The sequence below is a fragment of the Scyliorhinus canicula genome, chromosome 12 (assembly GCF_902713615.1).
Source record: "Scyliorhinus canicula chromosome 12, sScyCan1.1, whole genome shotgun sequence".
NCBI lineage: Eukaryota > Metazoa > Chordata > Chondrichthyes > Carcharhiniformes > Scyliorhinidae > Scyliorhinus > Scyliorhinus canicula.
The window spans coordinates 138,654,128-138,672,463 of record NC_052157.1 but is presented as its reverse complement, the minus strand read 5'-3'; the positions used below and the strand labels follow the sequence as shown (position 1 = coordinate 138,672,463).

General features: G+C 44.3%; 1 protein-coding gene across 1 annotated transcript in view; it reads left to right on the top strand.

Annotated features, from left to right (window-relative positions):
- Positions 1-18,336, top strand: part of acaca (acetyl-CoA carboxylase alpha) — a 324,414-nt gene that overhangs the window by 137,197 nt on the left and 168,881 nt on the right. Inside the window, exons 30-35 of the mRNA XM_038814269.1 lie at positions 5,142-5,285; positions 6,369-6,471; positions 8,199-8,306; positions 10,989-11,045; positions 12,614-12,658; positions 15,471-15,512. Coding sequence (XP_038670197.1) covers positions 5,142-5,285; positions 6,369-6,471; positions 8,199-8,306; positions 10,989-11,045; positions 12,614-12,658; positions 15,471-15,512 — 499 coding nt within the window. The remainder of the gene's footprint in view (positions 1-5,141; positions 5,286-6,368; positions 6,472-8,198; positions 8,307-10,988; positions 11,046-12,613; positions 12,659-15,470; positions 15,513-18,336) is intronic.

Sequence of the window (18,336 nt, the reverse complement as noted above, 5' to 3'; positions counted from 1 at the left end):
TGCCTCCTTTCTTAAATAACATTAGTTAACATAGTCCACTGGCGCCATACTCTTCTAATGCATTATTAATTACGTATAATTATGCCTATGCTCTCGCCTCCCTAGATTATTTAGAGTGTGTGAATTAAATCTGTCTGGTTTTATCCTTTAAGTTTGATTAGTTTATTGATATTTCTCTTTTATATAACCACATTATTTCTAATCTCATTTTACGCCATGTCCATTTGATCATGGTAAATACTGAAGCAAAATAATTATTTAATATTCCTGCCATTTTGCAATTAATGACTGTGATTTTGTCCTGACCATCTTTTAATGGCCATATTCCTGTCCTGATTTTCCATTATTTATTTGCCTGTGTTATGTACAGTTCTGGGCGGCACACTACAGGAAGGATGTGAATGTGTTGTAGAGTATGCAGACGAGGTTTGCAGGAATGATTCCAGGATGAGAAACATCAGTTATGAGGATAGATCGGGAAGGTTGGGATTATTCTATTTGGAGCGAGGAAGGCTCAGACATCATTTGATAGACGTGTTCAAAATCATGAGGTGGCTCGAGAGAGTATATAGGGAAAAACTATAAAAGGATAAATAGCAAGAGGGGACAGATTTCAAGTGATTTGCAAAAGAAGCAAATGTGATGAGAAAAAACGTTTTCAGGGGCACCATGTGGCACAGTGGTTAGCACTGGGACTGCGGCGCTGAGGACCCGGGTTCAAATCCCGGCCCTGGGTCACTGTCCATGTGGAGTTTGCACATTCTCCCCATGTCTTTCTGGGATCCACCCCCACAACCCAAAGATGTGCAAGATAGGTGGATTGGCCATGCTAAATTGCCCCTTAATTGGGGGAAAAAAAATAATTGGGTACTCTAAATTTATGTAAAAAAAGAAAAACGTTTTCACACTGAGTTTGGGCCAAGAATGCCTGGAAGTGTGGTGGAGGCAGGTTCAATCGAGCCATTCAAGAGGACATTGGATGATTATTTGAATAGACACAATATACATGGGTGCAGGGGGAATGGCAGTAAGTCATGGGCCGCGATTCTCCGACCCCCCACGCCGGGTGGGAGAATCGCGGGAGTGCCGGGCGAATTGCGCCCCGCCGCCCTAGCACCCGCACACGATTCTCCCACCCACCCCCAAAATGGTGTGTCGCGTTTTGCGACAGGCCGCTCGGAGAATCGCCGCTCCAGTCGAGCGGTGATTCTCCGGCCCGGCTGGGCCGAGCGGCCTGCCTAATACGACCGGTTCACGCCGGCGCCAACCACACCTGGTTGCTGCTGGCGTGAACAGTGCACGACCGCTGCATGTGGGGCCTGTGGGGGGCGGAGGAAGAATCGAGCACCAGAGGGGTGCTCAGGAAGGGTCTGGCCCGCGATCGTCGGGCCGGCGTCTCTGAAAGGCGCACTCTTTTCCCTCCGCTGCCCCGCAAGATCAATCCTCCATGTCTTGCGGGGCAGCGGAGGGGAAGACGGCAACCGCGCATGTGCGGGTTGGTGCCGGCCAACCTGCGCATGTGCGGGTGACGTCATTTAGGCGCCGCTGGCCGCGTTATTCAGGTGGCGCCGCTTTGACACAAGCGTCAAGGCCCGGCGCCCGAGATTGACACGCCGCCGTTCCTAGCCCCCTGGGGGTGGGAGAATAGGGGGCGAGGAGCGGCCTCCGGCGTCGGCACTTTGTCTCCCTTTGGGAGAATTGCGGCCATGATGTTCATTTTTTAAAAATAAATGTTTTTATTGGTTTTTTTTGAGCAAGGTATAATTACCGTTATGTACACAGAATAAGAAATATATATATATAATATATATATATACACACACATTTCGAGGAGAAGGGCACACCCCAACATAAAAAAAAATACAATAACATATGCAATGGAATAACTGGTGGGGTATTGTGCACCAGCTCGACAGCGGCATCTCTGTACATCTGGCAAAATTACCCACCCCACAGAAGTAGGCGACTGCCTGCGGGGGGGCGGGGACTGGGGGGGCAAGCACACCTTTGGGTGCCGGGGAGAAAATCACAGCGTGCGATATTTGGCTGTGCTGTTTGCTGCTGTCGCCCGCCCTTCCCGGACGGATCTCGCTGCCGTCCCACGCGCTTCTGCCGCTCCTCCCGTCCTCCATCTCCAGTTTCCTCGTTCCCCGCTCCTGGAGATGTCATGCACGTTTTGGCATCCCGTGTCCTCCCTCCGGCTCCCGCTTCCCTGCCCTACCCCCTCCACGGTTCGCCCCTCCCTCCTCAGGTTTAGCTGCCCCCCCCCCGCCCCCCCTCCCAGTCGATCTCTCCCCTCCATGCCCCGGCTACCTTCTCCCGACTCCCGACCATTTTCCCCTGATTCTTGGCCACCCGGCTATTCTTCCTCTTGTTCGTTGGCCACAAACAGGTCCCGGAACAGTTGCATGAATGGCTCCCATGTTCTGTGGAAGCCGTCGTCTGACCCTCGGATGGCGAATTTGATTTTCTCCATTTGGAAAGATTCTGAGAGGTCGGACAGCTAGTCTGCAGCTCTGGGTGGTGCTGCTGACCGCCAGCCAAACAGGATTCTACAGCGGGCGATCAGGGAGGCAAAGGCAAGGGCGTCTGCCCTCCTCCCCAGGAATAGACCTGGCTGGTCTGAAACCCCGAAGACCGCCACTATCGGGCTTGGCTCCACCCTCACCCCTACCGCTTTAGACATAGCCTCGAAGAAGGCTGTCCAGTACTCCACAAGTCTGGGGCAAGACCAGAACATGTGGGCGTGGTTGGCCGGGCCTCTTTGGCACCGTTCACATCTGACCTCCACCTCCGGGAAGAACCTACTCATACGGGTTCTTGTTAAGTGGGCTCTATGTACCACTTTTAGTTGCGTCAGGCTGAGCCTTGCGCACGTGGCGGTGGAGTTGACCCTATGCAGTGTCCCCAGAGTCCCCACCTTATCTCAATCCCCAGGTCCTCCTCCCATTTGTTTCTTGTTGCGTCCAGTACGGTATCGGCCCTTTCTACCAGTCGGTCATACATGTCACTACAGTTTCCTTTATCTAGGATGCTTGCGTCCAGTAGGTCTTCCAGTAGTGTCTGTCGTGGCGGTTGTGGGTACGTCCTTGTCTCCTTTCGTAAGAAGTTTTTGAGCTGCAGATACCGTAGCTTGTTCCCCCTGGCTAGCCGAAAATTCTCTGTCAGTTCGTCCAGTGTTGCGATCCTGCCGTCCGTATATAGGTCCCTGTATATGTCAGTGTCCCTCCGTCCTGCCTCCACCTTTTGAAGGTGGCGTCAGTCAGTGCTGGTGTGAACCTATGGTTGTTGCAGATGGGAGCCTTGTCCGACATTTTTGGTCAGGCCAAATTGCTGCCGCAGTTGGTTCCAGGATTGGAGGGTGGCTGTCACCACTGGGCTGCTGGAGTGTTTTTTGGGTGGGGATGGGAGTGCTGCCATGGCGAGGGTCCGGAGGGAGGTCCCCACGCAGGAGGCCTCCTCCGCGCGCACCCACTCGGCCTCTGGCTCCTGGATCCATCCCCTTACTTGCTCGGCTGTTGCCGCCCAGTGGTATAATTGTAGGTTTGGGAGGGCTAGCCCCCCCCTGGATTTTGTTTTTTGTAGGACCTTGATGTTCATTTTGAGATCTGGTGCAGACACAATGGCCGGATCCAGCGCAGTAATGTTCCTATGATTCTGTTTTCTATTCTTTGAAGTTCCTCTTTGCGTTTTTTAAGCTTTTCTCCAAGTCTTTTTGTATTCTCCCTTGTCTCTGCTGTCCAGAGGGAAATCCCCCTTTTCAGATTTTGTCCCCTCTTTTGTTTCCACTCTGCCCAAAATTTTTAAATCTGCTTTGGTTCTGACATCACTCCTAACAATATTTCAATTTCTGCCTTAGCTCAGCTCCCACACAGAGCACGTGTCTGAGGGGCGACTACGTGCCTTAAGGGAGTCCCAGTGCACTGGTTAACACTATCTTCTCGGCCACATAGACCGTACTTTGAGTTGTGAGCATGTGCAATGTCTGGTACTGTACAGAATGTACTTTTTAATGGAAGCCCTGCATCCCTCCCTCTACCTTGCTCAAAGCAAAGTTCCAGTTCACCTGTTTGTTTCTTTTGTACAAAAAGATGATGCTAGACTCGGTTGCACAAAACTGGGCTGTTCATTTGAGCATTGTAGTAGCTCTTTTAAAAGTTGATTTTGAATTGGGCACTCCAAAATGAGATGCAACTCTGAGCCACTCAGACCTGGGAAGGAGAAATTATGTTGACAAAACCAAGAGTCAGTGACCTGGCTGTTCTTTATTCTTATTAACTAACCTCGTTTTATATATCTAGTTGTATTCTAATTAATGGCCTGATTTGTGTTATCTACAAAGGTATATGTCAGGGGGCAGTTTAACTTATCCTGAAGAGAGTGGTTAAATGGAATGGGAAATTTACTTGTTGGCCTCTCCACCAATTGATTTTAAATTGCATAACTCCTATTTGCAGCCAGCAAGGTATTCTACCTGCACAGATTGGATCTGGATTTCATAATTGGGATCCGGATGTCATGATTGGGACCTATCTGTCACTTTACCTTTTCTTAAGCAAGGAGAGGCTACTGTGGTTTTCTTGATGAACTGAAGTTAGGATGAGATGAATCGGCAGAAGAAGAGGCTCCACCAGTTGGGTCTTTTTTTGGTGGGACCCAGGAGAGCAGGACCGTATAAGATTTTGATTTTGGCGTGTAAGGTAGTTTGAGGACTACCTGCGGTTTCATTCTTTGAGACAAGAAGGCTCACCTGGTTCGATTCCCTGCTGGGTCACTGTCTGTGCGGAGTCTGCACTTTCTCCCCGTGTCTGTGTGGATTTCCTCCGGGTGCTCTGGTTTTCTCCCACAGTCCAAAGACATGCAGGTTAGATGGATTGGCCATGATAAATTGCACTTAGTTACCAAAAAAGGTTAGGAGGGGTTATTGGGTTATAGGGATAGAGTGGAAGTGAGGGCTTAAGTGGGTCGATGCAGACTCGATGGGCCGAATGGCCTCCTTCTGCACTGTAAGTTCTATGTGAGTAATATTGCACAATGTGACTTTGTTATTGCACTCCTGGGACTGTCAGGCTTCTTTCTGTAAAAATGCAGTGAATTGCCTCACTCCAATGCTAATTATTAATCTTTATGTTTCAATTCAGAATGTCTTTCTCTTCAAACTTGAACCATTATGGGATGTTCCATGTCGCCAGTGTGAACGATGTGCTGCTCGATACTGCTTTCACTCCTCCGTGCCAACGTATGGGGGCAATGGTCGCCTTCCGCACCTTTGAAGATTTTGTCAGGTAAAATTGCTTACTATTTTCATTTCAAAAACAGTAATTTCTAGATTTTGCTATATTGCTATTTTACATAGCATTGTTCAAATTATTATATTAGGGATAAGATTGCATAGTCCATTTAAAAAATATTGGGGCACAAGACTTCTGATGTTTTGAGTTACTGGCTTTTTAGTTGAATACCTTTTACAAGAATTGCTCTTGTTGTGAATCACTGCTACAATTCTTATCCTTCCAATCCTTGCTCACTAGGAACTAAGTTCAGATCTAAATTTGCATCCAACAGAGAGACTAGAGCTGCCATCTCATTAGTTTGGTCAATTTTGGTCAAGGGTGATGACAATGTGGTCAGCACTGCGGCCTCAGCGCCAGGGTCCTGGTTTTGATTCCTACCTTGGGCGACTGTCTGTGTGGAGTCTGCACTTTCTCCCTCTGTGTGGGTTTCCTCCGGGTTCTCCGGTTTTCTCCCACAGTCCAAAGATGTGCAGGTTAGGTGGTTTGGCCATGACAAATTGCCCCTTAGTGTCCAAAAGGTTAAGTGGGCCTACGGGGATAGGGCAGGGGAGTGGGCCTAGGTTAGGATGTTCTTTCAAAGGGTCACTGCACATTCAATGGGCTGAATGGCCGCCTTCTGCACGGGAGGGATTGTAGATTTTGAATTCACATCCTTGAGATCAAAGGCTAGCATCTAATCTGCTGCATTATACATTCTCTCACCACTTGCTCTTTTAACTAAATGTACACACTACCCGGCATAAAATAGTTCTGATCATGGAAATTGACAGTCCTTGATTATCAAATAAAAATGAAATCAGTCAGGACTCTGTAGCACTCAACCCAAAAGAGGGTTCACGCGTATTGGTAAACAGTTCAGGTTTGTATCTATGGTTTATGATGTGCTTTGATTTCTTTGATTGACTTGTAACACACACTCAGCAGAGCATGCAGGAGAGGAGAAGCAGTCTGTGGCGTAGCCTTTGGGTCAGTGACTGTAGCCTGTGAACTGACCATTTTGGTGTGTAAACCAAGTACCAGCTCCTCTTAGATTCTGGAACATGTGACTAACTCTATCTGCCTCCGTGCTTTCAGAAACTTTCAAGATGTGACGAGCTGCTTTTCTGACTCGCCTCCGCCAAGCCCTACCTTTCCCGAATCAGGACATGCCTCGCTGTATGATGAAGATGACAGCAAGGTAAGTAACACAATCTTGAGACTAAAGGCAAATGGAGCATCAGATAGCCAATGAACCAAATCTCCAGGTTCATAGCTCAAGCCTACACATATATTAAAGGAGGGTGGTACAGCGGAATGAATAAACTCGGGCCATTGAATAGAATACTGATATCAGATTCAAATCAGTAGTGTCAGTAAAGGTTTTATAGAAACAAGCATATGGAAACCTTTCTTTTCAGCAGATAGGATCAAGAGACAATAGGCAAAGTGTACTTCAATTGTGACTAATTAAATGTGAAGGACAGGGCTGTCAAATGCTGCAGATTTCCTGCTTATCATAAATGTTATGCACAGGTTAAATCCCAAATTTTGATATGGTCCATGAACCTATACTTGATCAATTTACTTCTCACTCAAAAAGGGGTTGGTGGTGTTAAAAGTAGGCTTGTTTAAGAGTTATGTGTCAGACAAAGTTGATGGACCTTTTGGCATAGGTTTACTGTGCAGATGTGGAAAAGGATGACAGTGAAAGCACAACATCTGTAACTCATGGTGTAACTGAGCTCAGTACAGGAACTGGTTTGAAAGGGAATCCCCTTGCATTTTCCATCATTGTCACCTTGATGAATGTACTTTGCAGCGATCTAAAGCCTACTACTTGACTTGATAGTGCCTGCTGCAGCTGCCAAATCGAGAGAGCAATTGTTTTCCATTCCTAACGCCATAATGATGAGCTTGCCGTTGGCCTTCCTCAGTTTCTGTTTTGGGACATGAAGTCTTCACTCTGAAGGTTTTGAGTCTCAAATGATGACAAGTGTCCAGTCTAGAAAAGTGGTAAAATTGGGGTTCTGGATAGGGGAACAAGAGCCTGAGACTCTTAAGTTGTATGAAGAAAGAATACCAGTCTTGAGTGGAAAATGATCTTTACGATGGTGAAAATGGGGCGTCTTGCAGATCCTCATGAAAAGGCATAAGGCTAAATCCTTTGTCATCAGCAGTAACACTTAAAAACTGATTGCTTGCTGTTGAAATAAATTGAAAGCTTTTCCTAGCTGCGCTGGACGTGTCGAAGAGCTTCAAGCAGTTGGAACTTTACCATTGTCATGTACCTCATGTTTAGTATCTTTTCCACATAATATAAAGTGCCTTAGCTCTTGGAGCTATTTTATAAAACTAGAATAATCTTCAAATGAACTAATTGGTGCTTGAACTGTACACTCCAATAGTTATATTTCCATGGCTTCCTTTCGATGAGCTTCCTATTTTTTTTGACTTTGTATGATTTTGGGCTAGTACCCTGAGATATATATGCCTGTGTTGTGAAGTATTTCTCTCTGATCTATGAATGAATTTTGCTGATATAGGCTCAACATTGTAAGTGATTGAAGTAAGTCTGAAAAGTAACATCTTGATTGGGAGGCGATCCTAGCTTCTATAAACCAGCAGGAGAATAGTATCGTAGGTGACAATGATTGTTTTCAGGACCTGGAGTCTCGCTCCTTGATTTAATTCTGAATGTTGTCCTTCTCATTTAGCTATTTACATGACTGTATCACAGGAATCAAATGGGTCTTGTTCTCTTTTACAGTAGTATTTGGGTGTAAACTAGTTGTTCACCGCACCTCTGATAGTTGCAGTGCGAGCAGCTCTGAGGAAATTCCTGGCCTTTATGTTTCTAAAACCCAATCTAATCATTTCTTCTCTCGCCCTTCTTTGCTACACCCCACTTTTTGTTCCAAATTGCAGAGCATGAGAGATGAACCCATTCATATCCTCAATGTGGCGATCAAGATTGATAATGACACCGATGACGATGCCCTGGTGACAATGTTTGGGGAGTTCATGTACTCCATGGTGAGTACAAGTGTTCAATCCATCTCATTATTATGCTGTGAAAAAGGGTTGATACCAGGGCAAATCGGAGCAGTCTTCTAGTGTATGATGTGCATGTTGTCTTTAAGAAAAATGTGCCCTTGTAGTTCAGTTTGTAAATACCTAATTCAGTGTAGAACTCCCAGCATATAAACCAACAAGCTCCCAGGTTTGACCACAGATCTGCACTAAATTAGTTGACCTCAGCTGCAACAGCTTGACTGGCTCTCCGGGCTATAAAAAGAAAGTGAGGACTCTCACCTGTCACTAGCTGCTGGAGAGTGCATGTGTGTTTGGACATGGGTGAGAGCGAGATTGAGTTCAGCTGTGAACCTATGGTTTAATAGCCTGCCAATGCTCACTGTCTTGATCCACATGAAAAAGAATGGCCACTTGATAGCAGAGGCTGACTGATGCCTTTAGAACCTTACTCATCACCCTTCAAAGAGAAAATAATAAATTTGGTGTGGAAGAGTATTAGAAACTTTTGTTGATGCAATACATTGTTAGACATGCTGATAGAATGCGACTTTATGCCTCTGTGATGTTGTTAAAGGAAATATCCTGAACGCAGCAAGGCTTGGAGACAAAAACATGATAAATGAGAATTTGAGATCCTGTCTACTTATCTAGATTTCCAAATCTCTGTGAGATCAAGATGTTGCCAGCGCTATGCCGGGTTACCTGTTCTCCCTCAATCATGGAATAATGCAGAGCTGTGAGTGGCAGGGTATCTTCTAAAATATTAGACCTTCAGTTTAACATTTCTAATTATGTCTTGGGCATTGGTTAGATGAAAAAGAAAGTGGTTTGTTGGACCTTGTGGCCATTTCTTTATCCATCAAATAAACATTCTTTTGTCAAGATAAATGTTGTGATGATCTTGTAAAATCTTGAGAAACAAGTGTTGGGCAAGACGTCCGAGAGATTTGTGGATGGACATTCCGCCTGGTCAGTGTCCTCCATGGAGAGTCTCTAGTGTGAGGTAGTCAGCACCGACTAAACATTTCAATTTTTTTTTGACAAAGTGAAGTTCAGTGTTTGGATGACATTTTGCATGATTAGGTAATTTATGTTTCATGAACTGCAAACTTCCAATCGGATTTATGACCTGTCAAGGTCCAAGAAATAAAAAAGGAGCCTTTTGAAAAATAGAACCAATGTTGTGGAACAAAACCCTAATTAATCATTGTTCATTATTAATAGAAAGCTTCCTTCATGTTACAAGAGGTTTCCATACATTGGGTACTGTAGTGTGGTGGTTACGTTGCTTGTCGAATATTCCAGAGATATGAACTTAAAATCCAGAGACTTCAAACTTGACTGTGCCGGTTTGAAATTTGAAATTAGTTTAATTTTTAAAAAATACTTGAAATGAAAGACTGGAATAATTTGTGACCATGGGAGGTGTTAGTGTTATATCAACCCAGTTGGTTCACCGTTGCCCTTTAGAGAGGGAACCTGGAATACTTATCTGATCTGACCTGTATGTGACACTGGTTTCTCAACTGCCCTCTGAAGTAGCCTGGCAAGGTACTTAGTTGTACCAACCCTGCAGCGGATCAAAAATGTGGTCCATGATCAAGGCAACGTGGTCCAAGACAACTGTATCGGCAATACAGGTTGGCCCTGCCAGCTTGCCACATATCCCAAGAACAAATGTCAAATATTTATATTTAAATTTGCACTTGCATGATGCCTTTAATGGAATGAAATATTGGATCCAAATTAGGAGAAGAGTTGTGGGAAGGTGATCATGGTTGTTTGGAGATGGCGGAAGAGGGTGATGTCAGCTAGGGCATAGAACCAGAGAAGTAGGAGATCGCGGTCACAGGATGCAGGGAAGCAACAGATGGTTCTCTATAAATTAAGATAACTATTTGGTAAGCAGTACATAGGTCATTAGTGGAAGTCAATAAGGCTGACGTTATCAGGGAATGGAACTCAGAATGGGATAAAATGTCAGCAGTGGAGTGTTAAACACTTTGCAGTGAATTTAGGCAGCATTCTGCAATGCAGCTCTGCGGTCTTTGGCCAGCTAGTGCCATTGGTCCCAGCCAACAAAATGCTGATGGTAGTGGCAGGGGGAATTTGTGTATTCGGCCAGCTTCCCATGTGAACATTGGTTCAATGTATATCCTGGAAGCATCATTCTTGGGTGTTAGTAGCTCTCTAATGCTTAATCAGGCGCCCAGTGTTCATGTGTGAATCAAGACAGCAAGTGTGGCTACGCAATCCAACTGGGGAGGGAATCGCATTGGCGTTTAAATCGTGTTCTTGCTTGAAACCTGTCTCTTTAAGCAAGCTTTTGTTCAACTAATATCTGCTTATGTGACATTTTATTTTATAATGCTCCTTTGAAATGCCTGGAGATGTTTTACTGCAATAAATACACTATGTAAAAACAGACTGTCGTCTTCTTTCATTTCCAAATACAAGCAGTTCCTAGTAAAAGTCACAGAATTGTAGTATCCACTCCCTCAGACGTCCAAGTAGGATATTGTATCTCAGCGTTGAATGGGCAATTGAATCTGGATCTTTTTACTCTGTATGATACAGGTGCTGCTTTCGCTGGTCTGCTGAGAAGCTCAATCTGTGCTGCATGATGCATACACTTTAAAGATTGGTTGAGAAACCTTGTGATGTGTTGCTTTTCTCTTCCAGAGATCAATTCTGTTTGACCATGGTATCCGCCGCCTGACCTTCCTTGTGGCTCAGAAGGTACAGTCTCTTCCCCTCATCAAACTATTCCCATCTATTACCAAAAAACATAAATCAATTACAAACTGGCTTGCTTTTCTTTAAAAGCCCAATTTAACTTAATTTAGTGAATTCCTTAATCCAAATCCATTTGTAATGGGTAGAAATGTTGTCAGTCCTTTGTAATTTGTCTTAAAGTGGCTCTGCCCAATATTTTTTACAGTGATGTAGAATAATCTTGCATTAATTGCTGGAAAGAAATAATGATATGTGGGGAAAATATTCAGAAATTAATTCCTTTATTTTGAAAAAAACCCACTTCCATTCCAGCAGCACAATGCCCAGATGGACTGCAGCGGTTCATAAGGCGGCTCACCACCACCTTTTCAAGTAAAATTAGGGATGGGTAAGAAATGCTGGGTTTGTCAGCACCCACATCCTGTCAAAGAATAAAAATTAAATTAATTGGCATTCCCAAACTTCCATCACAACCTAAGTAGGGGAGACGGTGGTGTAGTGGTAATGTCACTGGTCTAGTAATCCGGAGGTCACGACGGCTGATGGCTCAAACCCGCGCATGCGCGGTTGCCGTCTTCCCCTCCGCTGCCCCGCAAGACGTGGCGGCTTGATCTTGCGGGGCGGCGGAGGGGAAAGAGTGCGTCGCTTTGAGACGCCGGCCCGACGATCGGTGGGCACCGATCACGGGCCAGTCCCCTCCCGAGCACGGCCGTGGTGCTCACTCCCCTCTCCGCCCCCCACAAGCTTCAAACCAGCATTTGGCGCCCATGTTCACGACGGCAGTGACCAGGTGTGGTTGCCGCTATCGTGAACCAGTCGGGAATGGCAGGCTGCTCGGGCCGGAGAATCGCCGGTCGCTGTGAAAAACGGCGAGCGGCGATTCTTCAGAGCGGGGGGGGGGGGGGGGGGGGGGGGGGGGGGGGGATCGCGGGGGGCACCAGGGGGGTGTGTCGTGAGTCGCCCGGCCCTCCCGCGATTCTCCCACCCGGCGTGGGGAGCAGAGAATTCCGCCCCCAGTATCCTCTGCACTTTTCGCTTTACCACTTATCTTAGTGTCATCTGCAAACTTGGACACATTGCCCGTGGTCCCCAACTCCAAATCATCTATGTAAATTGTGAACAATTGTGGGCCCAACACGGATCCCTGAGGGACACCACTAGCTACTGATTGCCAACCAGAGAAACACCCATTAATCCCCACTCTTTGCTTTCTATTAATTAACCAATCCTCTATCCATGCTACTACTTTACCATTAATGCCATGCATCTTTATCTTATGCAGCAACCTTTTGTGTGGGTTGTGGGGTGAGACCCACGCAGACACTGGGAAAATGTGTGAACTCCACACACAGTGACCCGGGGCCGGGATCCTCAGCGCTGTGAGGCAGCAGTGCGAACCACTGCACCACCGTGTCATGCTGCCCCCCCCCCCCCCCCCCCCCCCCCCCCCCCGTGCTGTTAAAATGTAAATGTTTTTTTTAAATTTTGGATTTACGGGACACAGCAGATTGTGTTTTAATCCACGTACTAACTGCTACATCTTGTCCCCTTTTTAAAATTTTATCCTAAAGGATTTCCGGAAACAGTGCAATTATGAGGTGGATCGGAGATTCCATGTGAGTAAACCAATGGCAATGGAATACTTTCTTGTATGTATTCTCGTCCTCTCAGGAGTTCAACATGTGAAAACTTGATTTATACTGGAGACAATTTATTTGCTAACGTTTGTTAATGGAGGAAAGTGTACTCCACATCCAATCGTGCTTCCATGTTCTGACTGTCTGGTTGCTCTTCTCATCAGTTGTTTTACATATGATGTTTTAGGGCCAAATAATCACAAACTTGTAACGATGCTAGCCTAGACATGACCCTAAAAGCCTAATGGATTGGAGTCTTTGATAAGTGAGCATGGAGCAATCATCCTAATGTCTGCATGGTATGATACATCGTAAGAAAGACAAAGGAACATGTATTTCTGTAGCACCCTTTCATGACCTCAGGATGTCCCAAAGCACTTTACAGCAAATTATCTTTGTCTATTCACGGTTGAAATGTAGGGAACCGCAGGAGACGGATTACACACAGAAGGACCCCAGAAACAATAATGAGATTGTGTTCAATTAAGTTGGTTGAGGGATAAACATTGACCAAACGCGAAACAAAATGCCAACGCCTTTCTTTGAACCGTGTCAAGGGGTCTTTGTCTACCACGAAAGGCCAGACAGGGCCTCAGTTGAACAATTTGCCTAAAATGCTGGCACCTCGGATAGTGTGGCATTTCTTCAGTGCTGCACTGAGGTATCTGTCTAGATTACATGCTCAATTCCAAAGTGGGCTTTAACCTACAACCTTTCCACTCTGAAACAAGAGTGCAACTACCCATACCCGCATAAGCACACAAATTGATGTTTTTTTCTTAATATACAAGTTTTGCTCCTTCATACTTTACAATCTTTTAGTTTAAATACCTGCTTTGCAAAATGTAAATATGTACTAAGTGAGTAGGTGCTTCCATGGGTACCAGCTTGCTGAAGTCACTACAGGAATAAGATTCGGTCCCACTATGTATGTGCAGAATTGGCCAGTTACCAGTGAATTCTAATCTTCTGGAATCTGGGGAAGCATGGTGCCTGATAGGCTCCCTTGAATGTGGCATATTTGAACCCCTATGTAGCTGCAAGTATTGGTAGGCTTGGCAACTGGACACTCTATCTGAAGGCATAAAAGTAATCCCATTGAGGTTTCTTGAATTATAAGTGCTTTGGGTCCTATTGCTCATTCTGCCACTCCTAAGCTGGCACACAGGTATATTGTTCAACTAAAGAAAGAGAACACTTCTGAACTGTATGTCCCTGTTCAAATTATGTAGATTACTGTAATCACTGAGGGCCAGAACTCCTTGACATAAATTTTACATGGATGTTTCAGAAGGATTATTGAATTTGTGGCTTGCTTGGCCTGTTGCTGAGTTCATATTAAAGATTGTTTTATGCTTCAGCTTTAAATTGGGTTATCTTTTCCGCAGTTCATCAATCGGAGCATTAGCATCGCATAATTTCTTTTAATGATCCACCCTAAAACTTCAACTATCAAGGCGGGGTTTTTTTTTTGACTCCGTAATTCCTATCCTGCTCCAGGATGCCTGGACATTTTTCAATTCCAAAGTCGTGACAAATTTGTACACCCAGTCTATTGACCAAAGTTACACTCTCGTGAAATTTCTTTGTTTGCTGCAGAATATTTCCAAATTGTGACAGAGAACATGGTGGAACGCATTCATTCCCAGTGTTGTATGGCACACTTTCAATTATGTAATGTGCTATATTTGCTTCTCACTTGCATGGAGGAGAGACCTCACCAGGCTGGACGGCCCCGTGGTATAAGTGACCAAGTGGATGGGATCCGAGTCTTCCTAATGCCTGTGTGCAGCTGACTTCTTGTCAGTTTGAGAACTTGTCTCCCGTCCGTTAGATTAATTCTGAGTGCATTCTCTATGAGAATGTAAAATGCACATGTGATTTTTCCCCCCCCCTTTTTGATGCACTTTTTTTTCATCAGCAAATAAAACAATCCACTGATACCATGCTCGCTAATTTTATTTACTGTCTCTGTAATAAGCGCCACAGGGAAGTGGGCAGGGGGTGCTGAGCTGGTCCAATAATTATGTAATCTTTCTTCTTATCAGCCATTTAACCTGATTATCAATGTAATAACAAGTTAAAATTCTTTATTTTTTTCTCTCGTTTTCAAATTTCCTGAGTTCCAGGGTGTCTTGAGCAGTTAAATTAAGTACATTATTATGATTGTCTCTGTAATGGCTGACTGCTCTGCCACAGCAGGGGCTAATGACCTCCATAGGCACTGCTGGATATTCAGGTTCAATTTGATGTAACTGGTATTGACTTTGGTGGGGAGGGGGAGCGGGGGGGGGGGGGGGGGGGGGGGAAGAATAAGGAAAAGCCTTTCCCCAAAGCAGACATTAGGTAGCATTGATTTCAGCTTTTACTGAGCAGCGTCTTTATGTGGCAATGATATTTTCCTGGAAATTGCCGGTACAGCCATTAAATATCTCTCAGCCATTATCTCAACAATTGCGTCAGCCAGTTGCATTTGCAAAGCAATAATGCCTGGTCTGAAGGGAGAAATAAACCTTTAAAAGCTGCTTTTTTTATTGTTCTGGAGGAAGCAAAACTATGTTAATGAATTTCTTTTTATGGCTCCTGAAGCAATTTTTCTTCTTCCAGAAACACTATCAGTAGCTTGATCACTGGCATTTTGCGCATGCCAGATGTGATTTATTGTGGTTTTCTTTGTTGTTTAATGTCTCTCCCCCTTTTTAACTGAACTCTGGTTTCTCTACATGTTGGTCACAGTCACTTAGCATGATATTTTAAAGGTTCTTTTTGTTTCTCTTTCCTTCCTTTACAGAGAGAGTTCCCAAAGTTCTTCACTTTCCGATCAAGAGACAAGGTAAAGTACATGGTGGAATTGGAATTCATATCGTAGAATTCAGTGGTACAAAAGGAGACCATTTGGACCATTTTGTTCCTGTTCTGGTTCTGAAAAAAACTATCCAATTAGCCCACATTATCCGACAAATATTTTCTTTTCCAGTATTTATCCAATTCTATTTTGAAAGTTAGATGAGCACTCATACAAGGCTACGGATCAAGTGCTGGAAAATGGGATTGGAATAAACAGATGTTAAATGGTCAGCACAGGCATGGTGAGCCAAAGGGCCTCTTTTTGTGCTGTACAACTCTTGACTATTATTGAATTTGCTTCTACTACCCGTCCGCATTTAAAAAAAATAAAATAACGTAAGAAGTCTTACAACACCAGGTTAAAGTCCAACAGGTTTGTTTCAAACACTATCTTTTGGAGCACTGCTCCTTCCTCCTGCCTTCACCTGAGGAAGGAGCAGTGCTCCGAAAGCTAGTGTTTGAAACAAACCTGTTGGATTTTAACCAGGTGCTGTAAGACTTCTTACTGTGCTCACCCCAATCCAACGCCGGCATCTCCACATCAAAAAAAAATACTTTGCAACTTCCCTCTGGTTCTTTTGCCAAATCTACTTAATGTCTTCAGGTCACTACTGCGATAGATGTCTTGCCAAGAGGAGGCTAGATTAGGTCAGAAATTATTATGAGGGCAGGAGAGGACTCGATGTAAAAACTGAATCAGTTTGGCAATTATTTGCAGGGAGGTGTGCACCTTGAGCACTGGCAGGCTCTCAACTGTGATCTGGAATATGAGCAGTTTGAAGGATTTACATTGATCTTCCAAAAGAAATGGAAGGTGTAAAGCCTTGTATTGGCAGAGTGCCTTTCATGACTAGAAACCCCAAATTGTTCAACGCCCGTTTAGTACTTTTGAAGTATAGTCACTAATATAATGTATGGGATTTAGATGGGAAATGAGGAATCAAGACAGACAATGTTGGAAATACTTGGCAAGCCAGGCAGTGCCTATGGAATGGGAAGTACTTGACATTTCAGGTTATTGACCTCTGATCAGTCAGACCTTTCTGACAAACGGTCTACGACACGAAACATGTAAGCTGATCCCCTCCTCTCTCTGCCTTCCATTTCCTGCCTGCCACTGTTCCTGAGTATACAGGAAAACCGTTTAGCACAACCTAACCAGCAGCTCATCCTTTGTAATGGTAATTTTGTTCAGCATCCAAGGTGGCTGGATCAGCTTCATTGTTCTTGAAGATTTGGCTGACATTTGCAGTTTTCCATGTGGAAAGTGTTAACATGGATGTTAATCAGAAATCAAGTGGTCAACACTCTTTAGACTCTCCCGATTTTGTCAGCACACAGTGTTTTCAAAATCTACCACGAAATGTCCCCCCTGCCCCTCGACACCCAAAGAGACCCAGTTGGTATGTTTGGCATTTTGATCTTTCCAAGTAACTCTAGCAGTTTTCAAAACTCAATGAAATTGCACAGGGCGTTGGATGGCTGAATGAGTAACCAGTTTTAGAGGAGGGGTGATATTGGGATGAGCAGTAATTTAGTGTTAGAGAAGCAGAAAGCTCAGGTGGGATGTTTGGCTGGAATGTTATCATGAAATGAGCAAAAATATCAGAGTTTGCAGTTTGGGTTCTAGGATATTAGTGCTTTGACAGTTATACCATGGTGTAGAGAAAAGGATATGGAATAACAGATCCCATTATTTGAGAACACGTCATTACAAAACACATTTAGTAATTCAAAACCAGCATACATTGTGGTGTAAGGTTAGAACAGGAGTAACGTAAATCACAACGCTATCTTGCTTGGGTCATTGTGCGGAGTCTACACGTTTTCCCCGTGTCTGCATGGGTTTCTTCTCACAAGTTCCGAAAGACGTGCTTGTTAGGTGAATTGGACATCCTGAGTTCTCCCTCTGTGTTACCCGAACAGGCACCGGAATGTGGCGACGAGGAGATTTTAACAGTAACTTCATTGCGATATTAATGTAGGCCCACTTGTGACAATAATAAAGAATATTATAAGACCTAGCATAAAAATAGATCTATCAGGTAGCACAGTGGGGTGCGTAAGGGCGATTGAGTCTTTGCAAAATAGATTTTTTAATATTAGAGCTACTGTGATTCACCCTGCATTATAAATAAATTACGAGGTGTAGGCTACCCACTCAGTCCATGCTGTTGGTTTTAGTACAGCATTAATGGCAAGGGTTTAGAGCAGAGTGTGAAACTTTTATTTAAAGCACGTCATCCTGAGGATAGTAAATGTTAACTTGGAACTGTTGCAGCTTCATAAGCTGACTTATTTGTGGCTAGTGGAATTGTTTTTTCTACCAAACTGGCTGTGATTGAGATTTTAGAAAATTCGACACTTGTTAGAATTTGAAAACATTTTGGATAATATGGTTACTCATTCAGTATAAAATGCGTGAGAGTTTTGGAATGATGGAGACCAGCAATGTTTGAAGATACATTGGGGCGGCAGCTCCTTGTCTTTCCCACCTGGGCATGCATTATTATTTAGACCAATCGTCAGGTGGAAAACTGGGAGCTAGTGGAGTGCTAGCTACAAAGTGACGTGTTTTTATTCCTTACATTTAAACAGAGGGAATATTAGGCAGAACTTGTTATGAATGTGATTTTCCCCTGTTTGCTTTTTCTGTTTTGCTGATGATCCAGGCAGTATTTTAAGAATCAATGCTATGGACTGAAAATCTTAATTTACCAATAGCAGGACTTTCCCCTTTTCATCAAGTGATGCACAGTAATTTTTAGAATCGTGCTTGGGCTCATCATCTTTAACAAGCCCGGAATTTA